The sequence below is a fragment of the Phycodurus eques genome, chromosome 22 (genome assembly GCF_024500275.1).
Source record: "Phycodurus eques isolate BA_2022a chromosome 22, UOR_Pequ_1.1, whole genome shotgun sequence".
NCBI lineage: Eukaryota > Metazoa > Chordata > Actinopteri > Syngnathiformes > Syngnathidae > Phycodurus > Phycodurus eques.
In genome coordinates, this window is record NC_084546.1 from 10,376,789 (window position 1) to 10,395,257 (window position 18,469).

The following is an 18,469-nucleotide window of genomic DNA, read 5'->3' on the forward strand; positions in this document are numbered from 1 at the left end:
TATCATTTGCTGTATCATCAACTATTAGTGTCTCTATTTTTTTTCATTTTTTTTAAAAATTATTGTTATTTTTAAAAAATTGGGGACATTTTAAGATGCCACTGTCACGGTCTTTGTCGATGACATCTTTAAGTGGCATACTGCCAGCTTGGGAGGAAGATGAGTTGCCCGTGGAAGACCTGCTGCTCTTCGAGGTAGCCTGGGAAGTCACCAATAAAGGTTCGACGTTTTTTTTGTTTGTTTCGGTGTTCCACAGGGCACATGAGTATTCCATGCGTTGTAATAATCCTTTCCTTTGGACCTAATTTTCTTATAATTAAGTCATTATATTTAGAGCTTTATGTTTCCTCAAGAGGGGGTGGTGGTGGGGGGTGGGGGGTGGGGGGGGGGGGGGTGGATTACATTAAAAAATTAATGTTGAATTAATTTAAACTGTTTTCTTTAAGAGCCAATGTTTGGTGACTGCGCTCCTCACAGAGTAAATATTGAAAGGCAGAGAAAGTGGATGCAATCCAGTGCCTTTGAAAAGTTACACATTAAACCAGACAAATGGTCCCAGCTAATCCTGTTTTGAGGCCTTAACTATTAAAAACGCATTAAAAGGAAGTATGTTTTTATTTTTTTGCCGTACATTTGCATGCAGAATATATGAGTCATTTTAATATAATGTGATCAATAACAATAAACTACTCCTACTACTCCACTAAACCTTTTGAAAATCCATTTATTTTACTGATTTGAGTGTTTGAATTATTGGCAGGTGTTATCATTCAAAGGGTAATTACGAAACACCATGAAATAATTTAGTATACATTTCACGTTTTAATGTGATAAAGATCACGTTTAACATGTTCAACTTTAGATTTAAACAGGATAACTTATGTTAAAACATGAACTCTATCACGTTCCAACGTGAAACTTACATCAATACGTTTTCATAGGTAATAACTGTTTCTAAGAGAGAGAAAAAATATTCCAAGTAATATTTTTCAAACTTTTAATGCCAAAATGTCTTCACTGTTAGATCTCCAAAGTGAAGTTTCAAGTTTCATAATTTGTGTTTGTGTTGTTTGTTGTTGTTTTCTGAAAATGGTAATTACTATATATATATATATGATTTTTCTCCTATATATATTTTTAGATCATTACCAGTCATTAAAAAGGTCGGGATTTATTTGGTTGTTTGTTTGTATGTGCCCTGCGATTGGCTGGCAACCAGTTCGGGGTGTACCCCGCCTCCTGCCCGATGACGGCTGGGATAGGCTCCAGCACGCCCGCGACCCAAGTGAGGAGAAGCGGCTCAGGAAATGGATGGATGGATGGTAGTATTACAGACTGTACATATTAGGGCTGTCAATCGATAAATGTTTTTAAAATCAGTGGTGGCTTTTGAAGCAAAAATGTTTCCGCCGAGCACATCACGGAGACAAAAACAATTGTAACAAAAACAATTGTAACAAAAACAATTCTGACAAGCGTTTGCCAATTGTGTATTTACGGACCTGTAACTCTGCCTGAACTCCGCCTAGCAACAGATCTGTGAACTTTGTAAATGTTATAAAAATTGTGACAGTGGTCTCTTTTCTGGAGCGTTTTCTTTCCCTTTTTTTTTTTCTTTTTTTTTTTTAAAGAACAGACAACCGCTAATCCACCGTACTCCCCAGTTGACCAATGTTTATCATTATATTGTATATTATGAGTGTTTGTGGGTTAAATGAAGGCTGAACCAAATGCTCCCATGTATGGTAGGTTCTCCATTGGAGCTCTAAATAAAAATGAGCATCAAAAGTGTACAGGTCATTTTCATTTAATTTGATCAATAACGTTAAAGACATAACCCTCTAAATTGAACACTCAATTCATAATGAGGCATAAGTATTATTGAAAATAAATGGGCGCATGCATTTATTGGTCTTGCTTTGCGTTGGTGCAGTCGGTGGAATCTACACTGTGATCCAGACCAAGGCCAAGATCACTGTGGACGAGTGGGGGGAGAACTACTTCATGCTGGGGCCGTACTTCGAACACAACTTTAAGACACAGGTGGAGGCCTGCGAGCCGCCTTTTCCTGCGATCAGGAAGGCCATGGATGCTCTGATCCAAAATGGCTGCCAGGTGGGAGGCGATTGAATATGGAAGTTGTTCTCTTTTAAACAATAATATAGAACATTGGACTTGGATTTTGAGATAAAGTGTGCAATACAATTTAGTATATCTGTCTAACAAATCAAGGGATTTATGACTAAATATGTTGTGGAACAGCAATATATCATGTATAATGACTTTTATCTTAATGGGTTCTTATACCTTGGCATTAAACAGTCATTACATGCTTGTTAAATGTAATATTTATTTTATGTTATATCTATTTTTTCTTCCATTGATGCATTTAACCACTAGATGGCAATTGTACACCATGGACCACCTACTCTTACTGTGTGTATACTGTAGTCTGATATGGGCAGATGTGAGGATTAAAGAGACATAGTGTTAAAATATCTGCTTATATCTGATATAACTCACCAAACAAGACTTTTATTGGTTGAAAATGCTTTAAGCAACTGTTTGTTGTTCTTTTTTCATAGGTTTATTTTGGTCGCTGGTTAATTGAGGGTAGTCCCTACGTGATCCTTTTTGACATCGGTTCTGCCGCTTGGAACCTGGACCGCTGGAAGGAAGACCTGTGGCAGACCTGCAACATTGGCCTGCCGTACCAAGACCGGGAAGCAAATGACTCCCTCATCATAGGATCTCTCATAGCCTGGTTCTTCAAAGAGGTCACGTTTTTTTTTTTTTTTTTTTTTTTTAATCCGTTGTATTGCTGGTGAGTGGGTCCAAAAAAGAACCCTCGGAACATTTTGCACACTGCATCTTCCAGTCCTGGAATAGGTTGTGGCTGGGGTTTGGTTCACGGAGTCTTTTGGAGGTGTACTTGGGGGCTTTCTTGCTGTAGCTTCAGGATACGGTGGGTACGGAAAGTATTCGAGACCCCCTTAAATTTTTCACTCTTTCCTTTAATCCAGCCATTTGCTAAATTCATTTAGGTTAATTTTTGTTCCTCATTAATGTACACACAGCACCCCATATTGACAGAAAAAAACGAAATTGTTGACATTTTTGCAGATTTATTAAAAAAGAAAAACTGAAATATCACACAGCCATAAGTATTCAGACCCTTTGCTCAGTATTTAGTAGAAGCCCCCTTTTGAGCTAATACAGCCATGAGTCTTTCTGGGAAGGATGCAACAAGTTTTTCACACCTGGATTTGGGGATCCTCGGCCATTCCTCCTTGCAGATCCTCTCCAGTTCTGTCAGGTTGGATGGTGAACATTGGTGGAAAGTCATTTTCCGGTCTATCCAGAGATGTTCAATTGGGTTTAAGTCAGGGCTCTGGCTGGGCCATTGAAGAACAGTCACTGAGTTGTTCTGAAGCCCCTACTACGTCATTTTAGCTGTGTGCTTGGGGTCATTGTCTTTTTTCTAAGGTGAACCTTCGGCCCAGTCTGAGGTCCTGAGCACTCTGGAGAAGGTTTTCGTCCAGGATATCCCTGTACTTGGCCGCATTCATCTTTCCTTCGACTGCAACCAGTCGTCCTTTCCCTGCAGCTGAAAAAACACCCCCGCAGCATGATGCTGTCACCACCATGCTTCACTGTTGGGACTCTATTGGACAGTGCCTGCTTTTCTCCACATATACCGCTTAGAATTAAGGCTAAAAAGTTCTATCTTGGTCTCATCAGACCAGAGAATCTTATTTCTCACCATCTTGGAGTCCTTCGGGTGTTTTTTGTTTTAGTAAACTCCATGCAGGCTTTCATGTGTCTTGCACTGAGGAGAGGCTTCCGCCGGGCCACTCTGCCATAAAGCCCCGACTGGTGGAGGGCTGCAGTGATGGTTGACTTTCTAGAACTTTCTCCCATCTTCCGACTGCATCTCTGAAGCTCAGCCACATTGATATTTTTGGTTCTTCTTTACAGCCATAGTGATCTTTGGGTTCTTCTTCACCTCTCTCACCAAGGCTCTTCTCCCCCGATTGCTCAGTTTGGCCGGACGGTCAGCTCTACAAAGGGTTCTGGTCGTCTCAAACGTCTTCCATTTAAGGATTATGGAGGCCACTGTGCTCTTAGGAACCTTAAGTGCAGCAAAAATGTTTTCGTAACCTTGGCCAAATCTGTGTCTTGCCATAATTCTGTCTCTGAGCTCTTCAGGCATTTCCTTTGACCTCGTGATTTTCATTTGCTCTGACATGCACTGTGAGCTGTAAGGTATTCTATAGACAGCTGTGTGGCTTTCCTAATCACGGGGAGCTGTGAGGGGAAAAAAATGAACTTAAATGGTTTTAGCAAATGACTGCGATATAACAAAGAGTGAAAAATTTAAGGGGGTCTGAATAATTTCTGGATCCACTGTATCCTGAAGCTACAGCAAGAAAGCCCCCAAGTACACCTCCAAAAGACTCCGTGAACCAAACCCCAGTCAGAACCTTGACTGAGAAAGGCCAGTCCACATGTGTTCTGGTTCTCTTGGGTAGGTAACCTGCTGTTCATTGTCTTCATGGAGTGATTTTCTAGGTGCAACCAAGAACTGAAAGGTAGTATATCATCTTTGCTATTAGCTGGTGACGTGGCCCAGATGGCTTCATGACCGAGCTATGACTTTCAACATTAGCAGCTGGCATGAGAATCAGCAGCTTCAAATCTGAAGCTTAACTTGGAAACGGGTTGACCGTGGCCTTTGGGTTCCAAGGTTAGAAGGTGCCTCAAGTAACTCTCATCGGGTCTGGTGGAAAAGTCGAGGAAGAATGGAACAAGGCGATGACAGATCAGTGGGGCAATTTCATCAGTCTGTCATGGTAAAAAAAAAGCAAAGCGAAAAGGCAAAGTTTTTGATTTAGGTTCCCGCTCTCAGTTTTGGGTAGTGACATGGATGGTTATCAATACAAGCGATGAAAATGAGTCCTGCTCAGAATGTGCGGGTTTTTCCTCAGGATTAGTGTGAGACGTCCTGTGGTAGACTTCAATCCATTTTGAGAGGAATAACTGTGACCAGCACTCATAACAAATGCTAGCTAAACTTTCAGACCTTAAATACACTGCAGGGATTATGGCTACTGTCCCGGTGAAAATTTCCCCCTTTAGATTTTATCATTTGCAATTTCTCGGATTACAGAAGGACATTTTGATCTTGGTAAACGGAACTGAATTCTGTCAGCGTAATGAAATTATTTTGCACATTTCTTCCCCCCCCCCCCCAGTTAACAGACCAGCTTGGAGACAAGCCCAATGTCATTGCTCATTTCCACGAGTGGCAGGCAGGTCCAGGGCTCATTCTCTGTCGCTCTCGGAAGATACCCATGGCGACCGTCTTCACTACTCACGCAACTCTTCTGGGACGATACCTCTGCGCAGGGAACGTTGACTTTTACAACAACTTAGATAAGGTATTCACAAATATAGGCGAGCTCGGCGTCGTGTACTTTTCCAATGTTATTCACATTATTGTCAACTGTACAGATCCTACGAGCGTTTTCACGTCATTTTGCAATACTCATGGCAGTCGGTCAGGAAGTACCTAATAGGAATGCGATGCTTCATTTTGGCTTTTTTGCTGCAGCATATACATGATTTATGAATTGGTTCAAGCAGTTAATGTAAATACAATAGCAGAATTCATAGAATATCATCGATTGTAGTGTTATTTAATTCCATGCAAACAACTGATATCTGCTAACTTTTACAATTGTTTGAACTGGCCAATATGGGAAAAGGCACCCTCACACAGACTGTGGACCTTTACAAGGACTTAGAGTATCGTTAAAGATGTTGAAATGTGTTTAAATGGGTCAGAGTGGGAGTTTGTAATTGGCTCATTGTAAAGGTCAACATAAGAGCTAAAGGCCACTCACCGGCTCAGTGGATAATTGACAACAAACAAACACAGTTCGACCTGAACAGTAAATCCATATTTTGTTCATCAGTTTTATGGATGGAATCGTTTACAGTACATTATCCGTTTTCCACTTTGCTTATTTTGAACACGGGCAGCTTGTAAAACGACTGAAGCTTCATTGTAACTTCAACAAATTTGGGCTTGGCTGAAGAGAAATTTGCCATTTGGAAGAAATGCAGTTCTCTTCTTTTAGTGGCGCTAATAACAATATGAAAATCAAGCTGCAAGCAATAATGAACGGGCTCTGACACCCCTTTGTTCATGTTGATTTTGCAAAATGACCATTTTGCAAAATCCAAGGCACATATTTCAAAGTTGATAAATCTCACAAGAATATCACAAAAAGTAGATTTAAAGAAATAACGACGATTTCGTTTCACTTTACTCGCAAATTTAGTGGAGGAGCCTTCATTGTTCTGCCTGTCACAATATGCATAGAATGAATAATCATTTTCGTACTAATAAAGTGACATTGGATCATTTCCATACATGACGAGCTCTCTTAATAATGATCATCTTAATCGTTAGCAATACATTTCATCACCAAAAAAATATATACAAATTTCACTTTGGAAGAATTCAACATTGCCCTCCCTGAGAGAGTAAAACGTTTGTCAGCTTTTTTTTTTTTTTTTTTTTTGTCTTTGTGTTTATGCATTGCAGTTCAACATCGACAAGGAGGCCGGTGAACGTCAGATCTACCACCGCTACTGCTTGGAGAGAGCTGCTGTTCATTGTTCTCATGTCTTCACAACAGTCTCGCAGATCACTGCGGTGGAGGCCAATCACATTCTACACAGGAAGCCAGGTGGACATTTATATCGTTTAACTTCACCATAATGGAGATAATTTGATAATTGACAATAAACATGTATGATTTGTATTTAGCAAATGAACAAACATTTCCCTATACAAACTACACTATTCCTCCCCCAAATATCACAGAAACCCATTTTGCATATGCATACTGTATATTATTGACTTAGTTTACAAATTATAAGCCTTTTGTTTCAAACTCAGTTCTCAGCGACACTGCACTGCAGCGAGAGTAAAGCTAAGAAAATACCCTTGCAATTAAAAATTCTAAAATGTTACATATTACACGTTAGTAAATGACAGATTAAATGTTCATTCAATATACTTTAGATACAGCAGCATTGTCATTATGTGATCTAATTTACAACCCCAATTCCAATGTAGTTGGGATGTTGTGTTAAACATAAATAAAAGCAGAATACAATGATTTGCAAATCATGTTCAACCTATATTTAATTGAATACACTACAAAGACAAGATATTTAATGTTCAAACTGATCAACTTGATTGTTTTTAGCAAATAATCATTAATTGAGAATTTTATGGCTGCAACACGTTCCAAAAAAAGCTGGGACAGATGGCAAAAAAGACTGAGAAAGTTGAGGAATGCTCATCAAACACCTGTTTGGAACATCCCACAGGTGAACAGGCTAATTGGGAACAGGTGGGTTCCATGATTGGGTAGAAAAGGAGCTTCCCTGAATTGCTCAGTCATTCACAAGCAAAGATGGGGCGAGGTTCACCTCTTTGTGAGCAAGTGCGTGAGAAAATAGTCAAACAGTTTAAGGACAATGTTCCTCAACGTACAATTGAAAGGAATTTAGGGATTTCATCATTTACGGTCCATAATATTATCAAAAGGTTCAGAGAATCTGGAGAAATCACTGCATGTAAGCGGCAAGGTCGAAAACCGACATTGAATGCCCGTGACCTTCGATCCCTCAGGCGGCACTGCATCAAAAAACCAACAATGTGGAAAGGATATCACCACATGGGCTCAGGAACACTTCAGAAAACCAATGTCAGTAAATACAGTTCGGCGCTACATCCGTAAGTGCAACTTGAAACTCTACTATGCAAAGCAAAAGACATTTATCAACAACACCCAGAAACGCCGCCGGCTTCTCTGGCTCCGAGCTCATCTAAGATGGACTGATGCAAAGTGGAAAAGTGTTCTGTGGTCTGACGAGTCCACATTTCAAATTGTTTTTGGAAATTGTGGACGTCGTCTCCTGTGGGCCAAAGAGGAAAAGAACTATCAAGGCTGTTGTAGACACAAACTTCAAAATCCAGCATCTGTGACGGTATGGGGCTGTGTTAGTGCCAATGGCATGGGGGTAACTTACACATCTGTGAAGGCACCATTAATGCTGAAAGGTACATACAGGTTTTGGAGAAACATATGCTGCCATCCAAGCAACGTCTTTTTCATGGACGCCCCTGCTTATTACAGCAAAGAGTGCGGGTACTGGACTGGCCTGCCTGCAGTCCAGACCTGTCTCCCATTGAAAATGTGTGGCGCATTATGAATCGTAAAATACGTCAACGGAGACCCCGGACTCTTGAACAGCTGAAGCTGTACATCAAGCAAGAATGGGAAAGAATTCCACCTACAAAGCTTCAACAATTAGTGTCCTCAGTTCCCAAACGTTTATTGAATGTTGTTAAAAGAAAAGGTGATGTCACACAATGGTAAACATGACCCTGTACCAGCTTTTTTGGAACGTGTTGCAGCCATAAAATTCTAAGTTAATGATTGTTTGCTAAAAACGATAAAGTTGTTCAGTTTGAACATTAAATAGCTTGTCTTTGTAATGTATTTAATTAAATATAGGTTGAACAACGATTTGCAAATCATTTTAATCTGTTTTTATTTAAGTTTAACACAACGTCACAACTTCATTGGAATTGGGGTTGTACATTATGTAATAGAATTCCCTCTGTTAGGTAAGCACGATCTTGGATTTTTTGTTTGTTTCCATTTAAATTGCCCATTGCGCTGTGCTCTGTGAATCAACAAATTTTACCTAGGTCTATTCACAACAAACTCTACATTAGTATAGCACTGCATTGAAAAGCGGCATCGTTGTGTTCAGGATATTGCCACGTCGACTCAGGAACACTTCTCTTCTTTTAATGTGTTAACGGAACAGATCTGGTGACTCCTAACGGGCTGAATGTAAAAAAGTTCTCAGCCATGCATGAGTTTCAAAACCTGCACTCCATCAACAAGGCTCGTATTCAGGAGTTTGTCAGAGGACACTTCTATGGGTAAGTGACTCTCATTGATTGATTTTCTTTTTTAATATTACTAACGGTATCATTCAATAAAGCAGTGAGCATCTACAAAATGAACTCCACAGGAGTGTTTTGCCTTGTCTTTGACCTTTTTGTATTTTTTTGTGTGACAGCAAAACGACCGAAATTTGATAATGATCATAAGATCATAAGTGTCGTGAAAAGGTTTGAACCCCCTTTTCCTATATTTTTGCGGCGTTTCTCCACTTTGTTAAAAATCATCAAACAAATGCAAATATCAGGCAACGATAACACAAGTAAACATAAAATGCAGTTTTTAAATGGTGATTTTATTTATTAAGGGGAAAAAGCTATTCAAGCTACTTGGCCTTTTGTGACCAAGTAACTGCCCTCCTTGTTGAATCATGAAGTACCTGGGGCTATTCACATTTTTTTTGGTTCATTTTCACTGACCACACCCAAGCCTACTTACCTCCAGACCTGTTCAAATTAAGAAACCACTTAAATAGAAACTGTCTGACAAAATCAAGTCAGCCAAAAGATCTCAAAAAGATGCAAGAAAACGCCACAATCCAAAGAAATTCAAAAACTGACAATAAGTAAAGTAATTGACATCTATCAGTCTGGAAAGGGTTCCAAGCTATTTGTAAAGCCTAAGCATTCCATCGAACCACGATGAGAGCCATTATCCTTAAATGAGGAAAACATGGAACAGTGGTAAACTCGCCAACAGAAATTACCGCAAGAACACAGCGACGACTCATTCAGGAGGTCACAAAGGAACCCAAGACAACTTTTAAAGAACTGCAAGCTGCCCTTGCTTCAGTTATGGTCCGCGTTCATTTAGCAGAATATTCTATGGACTGATGAGATTAAAGTTCAACTTTTCGTTACATCTGGAATAAATGTAATACAGCATTTCAGAAAAAAGAACATCATACCAACAGTCAAACAAGGTGTTGGTAGTGTGGTAGTCTGGGGCTGCATTAGCTCCTTCAGGACCTGGACAACAGGCTGTAAGTGATGGAAGCATTAATTCTGCTCTTTAGCAGAAAATCCTGAACGAGAATGTTCGGACATCGTTCGTGACCTCAAGCTGTAATGCACTTGGATTCTGCAGCGGCACAACAATCCAAAACATACCAGCAAGTCGCCTTCTGAATGACTTAAAAAAAAAAAACTAAGAAAAGCTTTTGGCATGACCTAGTGTAAGTCAGGACTTGAATCCGATTGAAAAGCTGTGGCATGACCTTAAATAGGCCATTCATGTTCCAAAACCCTCTAGTGGTGCTGAACTTAAACAATTCTGAAAGGAAGAGTGGGCCAAAATACAGTGTCTCCACAGGAATGTAAAAGACTCTTTGCTAGTTGGAGAAAATGATTGATTTCAGTTGTTGCTGCTGCGGGTGGGCCAACCAGTTGTTAGGTTTAGGGGGCCATCACCTTTTTCACACTGGGCAAGTTGGCGTCGAATATTTTTTTTTTTTTTTTTTTTTTTTTTCCTGAACAAATATAATTACCATTAAAAACTGCATTTTATGTTTACTTGGGTTATCTTGGGCTGCTATTTACCGTAATTTCTTGTGTATAATGCACATTTCCCCCTCCCAAAAAAAATTGTCAACAGTCAATAGTGCGCATTACAAATAGGTATTAGGGCAAATGGAAAAAACCTTCACATTTTATAAATGTATGCTGCCATTTAGTGGTTATGAAAAAGCTGTACACTTTAATTCCAAAATGCCACCGCCACCTAGAGGGTATGAGAAAGGTGTATACTTTCATTCCAATATGCCACCGCCATCTAGTGGTCATAAAATAAGTGTAGCCTAGACTTTCATTCCAATATGACAGGGGTACGTATGACTGCATATACTGTATGTACAGTTGTGGTCATAAGTTTACATACATACTGGCAGGATTTGTGAAATATATATATATTTTTAAATATGACTGATGACTGAACAATAACCATCATTAATTTCTTCATGGTTATGTTTTATTTAACGGTAATGCTTTTCTAAAATGCTTGACCGTTTAATTTGAATCGCATTTAAATAAAATTTCATGTGTTTCGCCTGGTCCTTTGTGTTTTCTTTAAAGAATTGTACCCATCTTACAAATTCTGCCTGGGTAGTCAAACATATGAGCACAACTGTGTGTTTTATAATTTACTAAATAAAAGTAGGGCTGTGAATTTCAAAATAAGAGCAAGTAAATAAAAAAAGTATTACGTGGCCAAATAAAGTGCTTAACTTCAGAATAATTATTTGAAAAAAAACCTAACAAAATACAGATAATACTTCATGTTTTGATCATATGGGTAGAAGCAAAATCATGCATTGTAAAAAATGCATTATACATAGGTAGAAGGGTTTTCCAGAATTTTGAGGTCAACTTTGGGGGTGCCTATTATACATGGGTGCGCATTATACACAATAAATTACGGTACATTTGTTTGATGATCTTAAACATTAAAGTGGGGTAACTATGCTAAAAAATAAAAAAATAAGAATTTGAGAAGGGGGCCAATACTTTTCACGGCACTGCACACTAACTTCCCAAGCAACTTTGCACTTATCAATGAGTCACATACAATGGTTTATGGTTAATCTCGCAGTAACCTCCCTCTCTGGATTTCCCCAATGAGAGCCTACTTTTAGTGTTTTTTTCCCCCTTCTATTTTCATATTAGTAGTGGCTAACAATTAAGGTTGTTCAACTGTTACATCAATCAAACAAAAGGTAACTCACAAGGTAACTCAGCTAAAGGGGTTTGAAGAATTTATAGCAGGACTGGGCACGACAGGAGACTCGGCTCACACGACAAATAAAAAACACAAACCATAAGCAAATATGACAAGGCAAAAGGCCAGGTCGGACTATCAAAAGGAAGATCAGATATGAAAGACAAAAGTACCAATGAAAATCGCTAGGCAAAGCTGGGTAAGAATATAAAAAAAAGTGTGCATATACAGTACCAGAAACTCGAGGGCAAACAGAGTAGCCTACAGTATATCATGGAACGGGGTGAGATGTTCTGGTGTGGAGTGACTTCAACTGTATTGCAACTGTAGTGAAATAATCCATTCGTTCATTTTAACAGACATCTGGACTTCAACCTTGATAAAACACTATTCTTCTTCATAGCTGGGCGCTATGAGTTCTCCAACAAGGGAGCAGATCTTTTCCTTGAGTCACTATCCAGGCTTAACTACCTGCTCAGGGTGAGTCCTCAATCCAAGTGCAAAAAGTGTTTAGACCAGTCTGCTACCTGCTAAACCACTGTTTATGCTCAATCCCCTTTGCAGGTCCACAGAAATGATGTGACAGTGGTAGTTTTCTTCATTATGCCAGCTAAAACCAACAATTTCAATGTGGAGTCCTTAAAGGGGCAAGCTATACGCAAACAGCTCTGGTATGGGGACGTGACTACATATACAGAACTGCCTAAAACTTACTCAGACAACACCAGTACTCTGTTTTACGTTTGATATGCTGTTTTTCGTTCAAATTTCTCTTCCCATAGCAATGCAATACTCAGAACGGACATTCAAAATCATTATAAAAGTTTGGCGATCTAGATGCTGCAAGGATTTCAACAGAATTACAAGGCCAAATAATACGACAATAAAGTTTCAATACTGTATTATGAAAATAAAGTTTTAATTTCAGGTTAGAAAGGAGTACTGCATCACATTGATGAAACATTATTTTTACAATTATGACTATATTCTGCTAAATTAGGTCTTTTTTCTTCCAATGTTACAAAAAGTAATTTTATGAAACTGTCTAAATGCGGTTTCTATTCCACAGGGATACTGCTCACACTGTGAAAGAGAAGTTTGGGAAACGGCTGTATGATGCACTGTTAACGTAAGCAGCGCTTTGTTGTCAAATGTCCTTTTAATTTCTGCTGTGAAACATGGTCATAAATAAATACGTACATAAATAAATCATGGTGTTGTAATCAGCGGCAAGATCCCTGATATGGACTCCATTCTGGACCGAGATGACTTCACCATTATGAAGCGGGCCATCTATGCCACTCAGGTACTGTTCAAGCTCAGTCCTGGTTGTTGTGCTGTCTCCTGAATTTTCTGCGAAGCGACTTAATTGTCAGCGCCTTTCGCTGGTTCGTAACCTTTTTTTGCTGTACCTCATCTTTCAACTCAAACTGTTAGCATTTTCGTCATTCCCATTTGAAACAATAAGGGACGATGCGGCATCCTTATCGATCTGCCATCATGCTTTATGTTCTCTCATTGCTCTGTCATTATATACAGTAGGTGCGGAAAATATTCAGGCCCCCTTAGATTTTTGTTAGTTGGTCGACAGCCACTTTCAGATCTCTATTTTTCAGACCCTTTGCTTAGTATTTAGTCGAAGCACCCTTTTGAGCTAATACAGCCATGACTATTTTTGGGAATGATACAACAAGTTTTTCACACCTGGATTTGGGGATCCTCTGCTATTTCTCATTGCAGATCCTCTCCAGTTCTGTCAGGTAGAATGGTGAATGTTGGTGGACAGCCATTTTCAGGTCTCTCCAGAGATGCTCAATTGGGTTGAAGTCAGGGCTCTGGCTGGGCCATTCAAGAACAGTCACGGAGTTGTTATGAAGCCACTCCGTCGTTATTTTAGCTGTGCGCTTCAGGTCATTGTCTTGTTGGAAGGTGAACCTTCAGCCCAGTCTGAGGTCCCGAGCATTCTTGAAAGGGTTTTCAGTCCAGGATAGCCCTCTACTTGGCCAATTCATCTTCCCTGCAGGCATCTTGGTCTCATCATACCAGAGAATATTATTTCTCTTAGTCTGGGAGTCCTTCCCGTGTTTTCTTTTCTTTTTTTTTTTTTTTTCCCTTCCACCTCATGATTCTCATTTGCTCTGACCTGCACTGAGAGCTCTAAGTTCTTATATCGGTAAGTGTTTGCCTTTCCCAATCAAGTCCAATCAATATAATTGAAGGTGTAGAACCATCTCAGGGATGATCAGAAGAAATGGACACCACCTAAGTAAAATATACGAGTGCCACAGCAAAGGGTCTGAATACTTGCGGTCATGTGATATTTGAGCAAGCCCAAATGCTGGGTTACATTTAGCAACAAGTAGCCAATTTCTACCTGGTCATCTGTATTACTTATCCTAGGCTGGGTGGAGAGAGGTTTTAAGTAGCTGGAAATATGGGTCTTTTCTGTACTTTAATAACCTCAGCTCTAGTTTTTTTTCTGAATGGATAAGGCATTTCCCAAGTAGTGATCAACGAGAGTGATGGCGCCCGCTGCAACTGAATTATTGAAAGCGGTATGAAGGGATCCCCACGTGTGGTAAACCATGAATGAAAGTCCGTGCAATAACTCAGCAGACTGAGACTTAATTACGTTCTCCTATCCCAGACTGTGGTTTAATAGACTGGCTGTGTCAGTGTGATGTATGTTATAAGAGACAGCCAAAATCCAAATGCCTATTAAAAGGTCTTTCTCAATGAAATTAATTTATGCTAATGTCAATATTTCTGAGATTTTAAATTGAGTGCAAATGGGACTCGCTGCAAAAGTCTGGTGGAGATGATGGACTGAATATCCTGACTGGTAGCTCGAGAACGAGTTGTTGTGATTTGTAGTTTTTCATCTGCTGCGCTCCCCATTTTTCCTCACACTCACTCTTTGCAACAACCCCCTTGTTTATTTCAAAAGGTTTCACAACTTTTTATACTCTCAGGAATGTGTCATTCATGCTGCGGTCCTGGTAGCATCAGATTACACGTTTAAATTACAACTACCTCTGTTACACTGGGACAGTATATTATTTCATTTCATGTTTTACACAGTGTGTAAAACAGGAATTTATATTAAGCCAAAAATTAGCCATACTGTGGCAAATTTTGGTGTTCAAGTGATCTGTTGAATGGGTGTTTTCTTACTTGAAATGACACGTTTAATTACATTTATATTCTACAGTATTGGGCATTCATTCATCTTCCGTTCCGCTTATTCTCACAAGGGTCGCGGACGTGTTGGAGCCTATCCCAGCTATCTTCGGGCGAAAAGCGGGGTACACACTGAAGTGGTTGCCAGCCAATCGCAGGGCACATAGAAACAAACAACCCTTTGTGCTCACATTCACACCTATGGGCAATTCAGAGTCTCCAATCAACCTACCACGCATGTTTTTGCGATGTCGAGGAAACCGGAGTGGCCGGAGAAAACCCACCCAGGCACGGGGAGAACATGCAAGCAAACTCCACACAGGCGGGGCTGGGATTTGAACCCAGGTCCTCAGAACTGTGAGGCAGATGAGCTAAGCAGTATTTCTAAGCCCAAACCATTGCATCGGACCACAAACCTAAAAAAAAAAAAAAAAAAAAAAAAAAAAAAAAAAATAGACAGTAGATCTACAGTGGAACCCACAAAACTGCACACAAATCATTCAGTGAAGCTGATTAATTTCCAAGTTAAAATTTGAAAACATTGTTTTTGTTGGTCTGGTGAAGAGGAAAAAGGTGGTGCAATTTATATGAAAAATGACTTTCACATGTCAACAATGGCTCATCATAATGTACACACTATTTACAGAGACACAGCCTCCCTCCAGTGACAACCCACAACATGCTTGATGACTCAACGGATCCCATTCTCGCGAACATCCGACGGATCGGCCTCTTCAATTCCAGAAATGACCGTGTTAAGGTACACGCAATTCAGCTCAATTGCTTCCCTCTGAAGTTTCCTATATGTTGACATGAGCTGATTTACGTCCAACTGCATTTTACATCTACATTCTTTTAAGTACACAAGTCTAAAAACGAAGGTAACCACTGTAAAACACAAAAAAAGCAGTCTGCCTTAACTATGACGACTTCAGAAGCACAATTGTACCCCAAATTTGGGTCGAATTAAGACCTTAACTGAACTATATTTTCGATCCACTCTGACTTTCCCATCGCAGGTAATCTTCCATCCTGAATTCCTATCCTCTACAAGTCCTCTGCTGCCAATGGACTATGAGGACTTTGTCCGTGGCTGCAACCTTGGAGTATTCCCCTCCTACTATGAGCCATGGGGATACACACCAGGTACTACAGTCCTGCCTTTGACATTTTCCTTATCAAATGTACCTTTTGAAAGTCTGTGCCGAACCCTGGTTCCTTTAGTGTCTACCAGTTAGATGTTTGTAGATCAGGACCTGCTGTTGAGTATTCCCCCTCTTGCTTTTAATGCGGGGGGTTAAAGGTATTGTATGTTCATCGAAAGGTATTCAGAATGCCACTTATTTGTTCGCAAAATTAGGCAAAAACTGCACCATCAATAGCACTTGTGTTGAGCTGATTGTCTGAATAAAGGTGCGAATATTTTCCACTTTATGCTGTTACAGTCCACTTGCATTGGGACTGAGTTGGGAAGTAACCACCAGAGCGAACTGGAGTGGAACCATATGAACTTTGCACATTGTGGTGGCCATTTTTCTGTTCAGTGTTTTGAGTTTTTATTTTTTTGTATTGTTGTATTCATACATATAACTGTATTGATACAGTTGACTACCAGATTGGCTTGTTTCTCACGATACTCATGGACAAGTGAAGGGGAATCATTCTACTGATAGCTGCGTGCATATTTCACGAGTCTTTTGAGTTTCTTCTGCTTCTTCAGGTGAATGCACTGTAATGGGCATTCCCAGTGTGACGACTAATCTTTCTGGTTTTGGGTGCTTCATGGAGGAACATGTATCAGACCCTGCTGCCTATGGTGTGTACACACATGCACACTTAAATAGCGTCATTGCCATCTTTTCAGAAAAACTGACGCCTTTTTCTCCATTCTCCTTTTCAGGTATTTACATCGTGGACCGGCGGTTCCGTTCTGCCGACGAGTCCTGTAACCAGCTGACTCAGTTCATGTTCAATTTCTGCCAACAGTCACGGCGTCAGCGCATCATCCAGCGCAACAGAGCAGAGAGGTTGTCCGACCTGTTGGACTGGAGATACCTAGGACGGGTTTGTTAATGCAAAACAGTCACTATCCAATTGCACGGACGATTAGAAACACAAATTGGAATTTTGCCAGAGGTCGTCTTCATTACACCGAATAATGGCCGACCAAATCAATTAATATATCAAGTTCCATGTGGAAGTGCAGCGCTCACCGGCATGTCAGTGTCTTCCGATCTGAGTGAACGCTGGCGCGACTTGCTGTCGCTGCTCACTGGCTACTTTCAAAACATTGACGCCATCCTTCAGCATTTCAAAACATAACTGGAGTCTGAAACCCTGAACACAACGGAGATTATCCGCTTTGTCTCTTGAACAATCTGTGACGCTTTGATCCGGTAACTAGTATACGTGAATGTCGTCTCTACAGGCAACAAAACACACCTGCTAGTCACGCTCCGGTAGTTTTTCCCCTCATGACAAATGGGTGGATTTAAACGGCAGGTACTATCTTCTCAGTTGTGTATCAGATGCAAATGTAAATACAGTGCCTGGAAAGAAAAACGGAAGAAATGATCTGTTGTCTCAAAAATAAACAAACTGGCCTCACTGTCTCTAATTCTTTTGGTGGGGAGTGTATCAGTCAGTAGTAATAAAATGAACATCCTGTAGCAGTAAACATTTTCGACTTCTCGTTCACAGTTCTACATTCATGCACGCCTCCTTGCACTCAGCAGAGCGTTCCCTGACAAGTTTAAAGTGGACCCCATGGCGCCTCTGAAGGTCAGACCCAAAAGCTCCGAATGGAAAATGTATAACACGATTAAAAATAACCAGACATTCAATGAAATGTCAGCACAAATAATGCTGCTTCGCATTAGTATAGCTCTATATATTTTGTGAGAAAAGGACTAAGTAATCCTGACCTTACATTGAGGAATTCTTCGAGGAACTGTCATGTTCTGAGTGACGCACAGGTGGCTGTATCCGACCCGCATATTTTTTTCAGGCCTTAATTGGCAGCTTAGCATTTGGGTGATTGACAAGCCATCACGTCGGCGTGCATTGACGTTGACTGTTACATCGCATCACAACAGTACACAACAAGACTTCCTTTTGATCACATTTCAGGGATATATTGTCGTTGTGATACGCGTGTTTGATATTCCTGCCGGTGTCTCTTGATTATAAAATTACCCATCAGTAATCTTGTCTTTTTTTTTTTTCTCTCGCCACAGACGGAGAGTTTCCGCTATCCCCGGCCATACTCAGTGCCCCCCTCTCCCTCGGTCTCTGTCCACTCCACACCACACCACAGTGATGTGGAGGAGGAGGATGATGATGATGAACCATACGATGAAGACGAGGAGGCCGAAAAGGACCGACTGAACATAAAGGCTCCCTTCATCCTAGGTGCTGCGACAAAAGGCAAAAAGAAACAACCAGGAGAATCAGGAAACTGAGACGTAACTGATTTCCAGATGATTCCTAAAGAGGGTGAGATCAAATACCATCTTTGA

At 40.3% G+C, this 18,469-nt stretch overlaps 1 protein-coding gene across 1 annotated transcript; it reads left to right on the top strand.

Moving 5' to 3' along the window:
* Positions 1-87: 87 nt before the first annotated feature.
* gys2 (glycogen synthase 2) lies at positions 88-18,412 on the top strand. The gene is made up of 16 exons (XM_061667902.1): positions 88-219; positions 1,934-2,115; positions 2,586-2,777; positions 5,256-5,441; positions 6,614-6,758; positions 8,920-9,037; positions 12,131-12,251; positions 12,336-12,442; positions 12,841-12,900; positions 12,999-13,077; positions 15,598-15,711; positions 15,971-16,097; positions 16,672-16,767; positions 16,852-17,015; positions 17,652-17,732; positions 18,188-18,412. The coding sequence occupies exons 1-16, from the start codon at positions 96-98 to the stop codon at positions 18,410-18,412; spliced, it is 2,121 nt and encodes a 706-aa protein (XP_061523886.1). The 5' UTR covers positions 88-95.
* Positions 18,413-18,469: the final 57 nt, after the last annotated feature.